The 6000-nt window shown below is 38.5% G+C and overlaps 1 protein-coding gene across 1 annotated transcript in view; it reads right to left on the reverse strand.

Moving 5' to 3' along the window:
• Positions 1-4734, reverse strand: part of LOC145397277 (glutamate receptor ionotropic, kainate 5-like) — a 181542-nt gene extending 176808 nt beyond the window's left edge. The window contains exon 1 of the mRNA XM_080270473.1: positions 4586-4734. Within this exon, the coding sequence (XP_080126599.1) occupies positions 4586-4734 (149 nt within the window). The remainder of the gene's footprint in view (positions 1-4585) is intronic.
• Positions 4735-6000: the final 1266 nt, after the last annotated feature.

Raw genomic sequence — 6000 nt, forward strand, 5'->3', positions numbered from 1 at the left:
GTTTTTATCTCACTTGTGGGCGAGGAGGAGTATTCTACATTTGTCGTCCATTTACTCAAAAAGTATTGGACATATCGATTTCCTGTAAGAACCATGATAAAGATCAGTGAATTCTACTTACGTAATTCACCAAAATATAAGCCTTCTGGAGCATATTTTTTAGGTAAAGGTGGGGCAAGAGTGTTTTTTTTTTTTTTTTCTCGCTTGTGGTATAACTATGCAGCTCTCAGAGGAGTATTCTACGTTTGTCATCCATTTACTCGAAAAGTATTGGACGTTTCGATTTCCTGTAAGAACCATGATAAAGATCAGTGAATTCTACGTATGTACATCACGAAAATATAAGCCTTTGGGAGCATATTTTTAAGGTAGACGCGGGGGAATAGAGTATTTTTTTCTCACTGGCAGTAAAGCTATGCAGAGCTCGGAGGAGTACTCTACATTTCTTGTCCATTGACTTGAAAAGTATTGGACATATCGATTTCCTGTAAGATCCATGATAAAGGTAAGTGAATTCTACGTATGTACATCACCATAATACTGTATAAGCCTTTGGGAGCATATTTTTTAGGTAAAGGCAGGGGAAGAGAGCGTTTTTTCCTCATGCAGTAAAACTATGCAGTGCTTGGAGAAGTATTCTACATTTGTTGTCCATTTGCTCAAAAAATATTGGACGTATCGATTTCCTGTAAGAACCATGATAAAGACCAGTGAATTCTACGTAAGGACAAGACAACAATATAATAGCTCTGATGAAAAGTCGTTGTTACATAGGCGGGAATATAACTGTTATTGTGCACACATGACAAAAGTGCTGCACGGGCGTGGGTACCCAGTAGTTTATTGCGATTTACTCGGAAACTATGAGGTGCATGAAAATCTGTGGATACCATGAGAAAGCTCATGAAATTCTACAGATGATTTTGAAATAAAATAATAACCTGTGTGAGAAAACTTTTGCGGCAGAGCTCCCTGAATAAAAATAATTTCTTGTAATGGCTTTTATTTTTTTGCTATTTTCTCAAAAACTGCTAATCATATCACAACTGGACAAATCTCATTAGAAAAATGATGAAATTCTCTATCAAAACTTCTAATATCATTTTTCTGTATAATTGAAAACATTCGAACTGGGATGTTGGGAAATGAGATTGACATTCCGAAATGTTTATTCATGCCAGCCCAATGTACTCTTATATTATTATTTATTTATTTAATTATTTATTTTTGCTTATCTGCTAGAAAGAAGATCGGCGAATAAGATGATGAAGGTTTCATGGCAATATATAGATATCTGGGTGGCAAAAGTAAGGCGAGAATACATGTTTTCAGTGGTGTGCAGGATGGCTGGCAGGGAGGGTGGTGGAATAACATTGTGCGCTGGAAAACTTACTAAAAGTTATCCGTGCACGAGAGAGGTCATAGCATATAAATTAACCTAACCCAACCTAGCCTAACCTAACCAACATAGCCTAAACTAACCTAAATTCAACCTAGATTATTCCAACCTAACCTAACTGCAGCCCAAATTAACCTAACTAATCAACCCTTTCTAATTAAAATTTACACATTTCCTGGGGTTTTCATGAAACAACTGGATATACAAATTCCCAGTAACATATATGATGCTTGCATACATTTGATTCCTAAGGGTAATTACTTACCATTATAGGTACACCGATCTTTCCTTATCTCCTAACACCAGCTGTTGACATGTATTTTTGTTTGTTTACATAGTATACAAAACACAATATACTCCATATGTCTCCATATATCTGTCTACATAGAAATAGATGATGAAATACATTACAAAAACCTGAGTGGAAATCCCATATTTACCGTTCAAAATTAATATTTATTTTGATCTTCTTTTAGATACTGCTAGAAATGATTATTTCGATTTTCTTTTAGTTACCACTCGATCTACATGCCGACGTCACGATGTAGATGCACGTGAGTAGACCTGGTACACAATGGACCTTGGCTACAATGGACTCACTATGTGAACATTCAGCCTCTAATTAAGAGCCATATCTCAATAACCTGACATTGTTCACACTGCTGTATACCAGTCAAATGAATCAGGAGGCTTTCGGAATGAACCTATGGCTAATCTGGATACACTCGTATCTGTATCATTCATTCTTTCTTCAAATTATGCACCCTCATGGAAACACTCTTTCACTTCCTCTCATTTTGGTTCACTCATACTCATTCCTTTAATAACCTTCACACCGTCTTATTTATACCCACTGTCACTTACAGTGCTTTATTTTTTTCTGTTTTCACTTTCTCGTTAACTTTTGTTTGCTTAGATTTGCAAATGCTCACCCACACCTTGTTAACAAACACACATCCTCGTCCTCACCCAGTCACTAACTCTGCCTCGCATTTAATCCACCCACTGTTCCTCTGCCTCATTCAGACACTCACTTATCCTGAAGCCTGGCGTTCATTCACACTCAGTCACTATTCTTTCTCCTAGAATCTCGCATTCCCGATATTTTTCTCGCGTTCACTCTCATATTCTTGGTACGGGGTGGGAAGGCAGAGTTAAGTCGAACACAAGAAAATTATGCTAACCTTCTCATTTGGTTTGTGTAACTGATAATTGTTTCGGTCTGCTATATTTGCAGTTATACTACATTGCCTCAGATACTAGAGCCAAATAGATCCATAATTCTTAATCATGAAAGTCCGTATCATCATCTCGGACGCTTTGTTCACTCCAAGGAACTGCCCAGCAGGGGGTGGCCAACAGAGAACCGAGACTATATAACTCCCCCCCCCCCGGCCCTCTGTCTGTCTGTCTGTCTGTCTCTCTCTCTCTCTCTCTCTCTCTCTCTCTCTCTCTCTCATATGCTGTTCCAGTCTAATCTACTGCTCCGCATAAGAACTGCTTCCCATTATATTACTATTCATTTCATTTTTTACCCTACCATGTATTTTTTTCGTATTATGTCAATGCAATCGTGTCTGTTCAGTCAGTAATTCACATCTTTTGTCGACATGTTTCCCATTCGGAAATACATTAACCACTTAATTACTTTACACCATCTACTCGTATCCTAATTATGCCTGACGCTGTACAGAGAGAAATTACCCGATAACCTTTAACCTTAAAGATTCAGTCACTGACTGTCCAGGTTTCAGTCTCATACGAGTGTCAGTAGTAAAACTCTGTTGACATTACTTGGCACCCTATTATAAGGAAAAACGCATTCAGAAGCGTAAGGATAATTCCTTAAAAACACAGGCATTGCCTGAACGATGAATACTTTAATACTTTAGGGGGAAAGAATGCGAAAAACGGGAGTATTGATAGTTTTATGTTTTTGTACATCCTTCTCAACACTTTCAATCCCTTCTCTTCCTGACTTTTAATATTTACAATAAATGAACAGGTATTATTTTACAACTGCATTATAACCACTCCTATGAGGTGACGCATTTATGAGTACAAAATCCTTGCTTCTTTAGGTAATTATACTTGTTTTAGGAAAGTGCGCTAGTAGTACAGGATGTAACGAATGTTCTCTTCACTCATTGACTTCCCAAATATCCCCGTACCCCTAATTAACACGAGTACGTCTTCCTGTTTTATTGTTGCTACCACCAGATAATTTGACTATTTTACAAAGATCCTCTACTAATGGCGGGAACAATGGAAGGATGTATGCAATTTTTCTGGGGTATAAAGAAAAGTCTGTCCTAAATTAGATAAAATTGTAGTAGGCACCAAATACATGTCTTCGTAGTGAAGTAATTATCTGACCTGTGGTTTGTGGAAAATTAATGACTATAGTACAGTGATTCCAGTCTAACAAGGACCCCTACCCTTTTCAGTTCAATGCTAGGTGTAGTCAGACTGGAGGGCTGTTCTGACTGATAACCATGGAGATTCAGTCCTATCTCATAACCTTCATCGAATTTTGTTCAACCACGACTTAGTATTCAAGTTTTAAGTGTGATCAGTTTCCCTCACATGAAAACAGACTAAATATAGTAAACAGCATCGGCTAATACTGCAGCATCCAAGTAAGTGTCACTCTTTGTTAAATACTGACTATAAAGCATATTAACTGTGTGATGAAGGTGAAGAAACTGAATTCCATTCCACAGAAACATCGACGCCAGTCGGTATCAGTGCTCAATTTGTGTTGTGTTCCGTGCTACGAAATATTACCACACTGCCTAAAGCATCCCACTGTAGTCCTTGTACTGTTCTTTGATGTAATATTCCTTCTCGCTTCCATCTCCTGATCATCGTGCCGCTGTACTGATGCCGATACTCAGCACTCCGGCGAGGATATGAGCAGTAATTTCACTGAGCAACACCCATGCCACCCATGAACATCTGCACCAGTCGGACAAAGAGCTTCGCCTGTTATGAAGTTACTCCATTCCTATGATGAAAGAGGTATTGTTGCTATTTCACTGTCGTCTTGCTGCTGCTGCTGCATTAAAATACTCACATTGTTTTGGTGAATGTATAGCAAGGGTATGGTTTTGAAGCTTAGCACAGTGCCAGAAGTTCCTCTTTGCAGATCTCGCACACTTTTTGGTATATATACTTCCTTCCCACTTCCACCTCTTAATCCAACGAGCCACAGTAGTGATGCTGACACCCGTCACTTGAGCAATGGCACGAGATGACATTCCGCTCCTCCACAGCCACACAAATCTCAGTCGGTCTGACAGTGTGGTACGCCTATGACGCTTTAGTCGCTCCATTCTGGTTTATTTTGTTTGACGAGCGAAGTCATCCGTCGAAAGCTGGAACTGATGATGATGTCTTAGCCTTTTCAACATGATGAAGTATATAAATGATCTAATCCTACAAACTCATTATAGTCATATTCAGGTTAGGGAAGGAGTTTCGAACTAGGAAGCCTTGATATTAGTTTTATTAACCCTTTTACAATTAACAGCCTTTCCAATGGTAACTTTCTGGTATCGCATGACTAACATTACAATGACGTCATCGTAGTGGAAGTAAGTTTGGTTGCAGTTAAATTAGCTAAATAAAATGAAACCGTCGCCTTATGAAATATATTACAAAGTTGTCAGTTCTCAGTCCAAGTTTTGATCATGTCGGTTTTCCATATTCTGCTTCCCCAAGTTTCCTTTAATCTTGGGAAATTATGTGTAACGGTAGGTAACTGGCAGTCAAACGGTCAGTACCATGATTTTTTTATTTTTTTTATTTTTTAATATCATTATTATTCCGTCAAATGAGTTTTCCAATTACTGAGTGTCTCTTGCAGGAACGGGGTAAATGAACGTTATCTAGTAGGGAGGAAGTCAATGAACGTTATCTAGTAGGGAAGGGGTGAATGAACGTTACCTAATTAGGAAGGGACCATTGAACGTTATCTAGTAGGGAAAGAGTGAATGAAAGTAACTTAGTAAGGACGGGGACAATGAACGTTACCTAGTAAGGAGGGAGTCAATTAACGCTACCTAAAAGGAGGGGGTTAATGAACGTTACCTAGAAAGAAGGAAGTCATTGAATGTTACCTAGTAAGGAGGGGGTAATTGAACGTTACCTAGTAAGGAGGAGGTTAGTGAACTTTTAGTCAAGAGGAGGTCAATGAACGTTATAATAAGGCTTCTCGCTCATGTTCGTAAAATCTCGCCTAGGTTAATATTTTGAGGGGAGAGCATGGATATAAAAAGAAATCATGATGAAGAAAATAGTATTATTTATTCTGAAAACTACTACTCCATTTATTTATCCTGGGGAAGGGGGGATAGAATACTTCCCCAGCATTCCCTGGTTGTCATAAGAGGCGACTAAAAGGGACACTTTTATCTATATTCTTTTTGCTGTCTCTCTTTCTCTTGTACTTTGTCTAACCCTCTGCATTTTATTTTCTAGTTAATTTCCTCTCTCCACTGTCCGGTTCCTGCGAGCCACTGGCATTGGCTCCGGGGTAAAATATTTTTCTGCCTAAGAAATCTTGATAAACTCTGGTTATGAAGCAATGGCCCTCAGTT

The sequence above is a fragment of the Coenobita brevimanus genome, chromosome 40 (genome assembly GCF_032717465.1).
Source record: "Coenobita brevimanus isolate Jiangsu-jjx chromosome 40, ASM3271746v2, whole genome shotgun sequence".
Classification (NCBI taxonomy): Eukaryota; Metazoa; Arthropoda; class Malacostraca; order Decapoda; family Coenobitidae; genus Coenobita; species Coenobita brevimanus.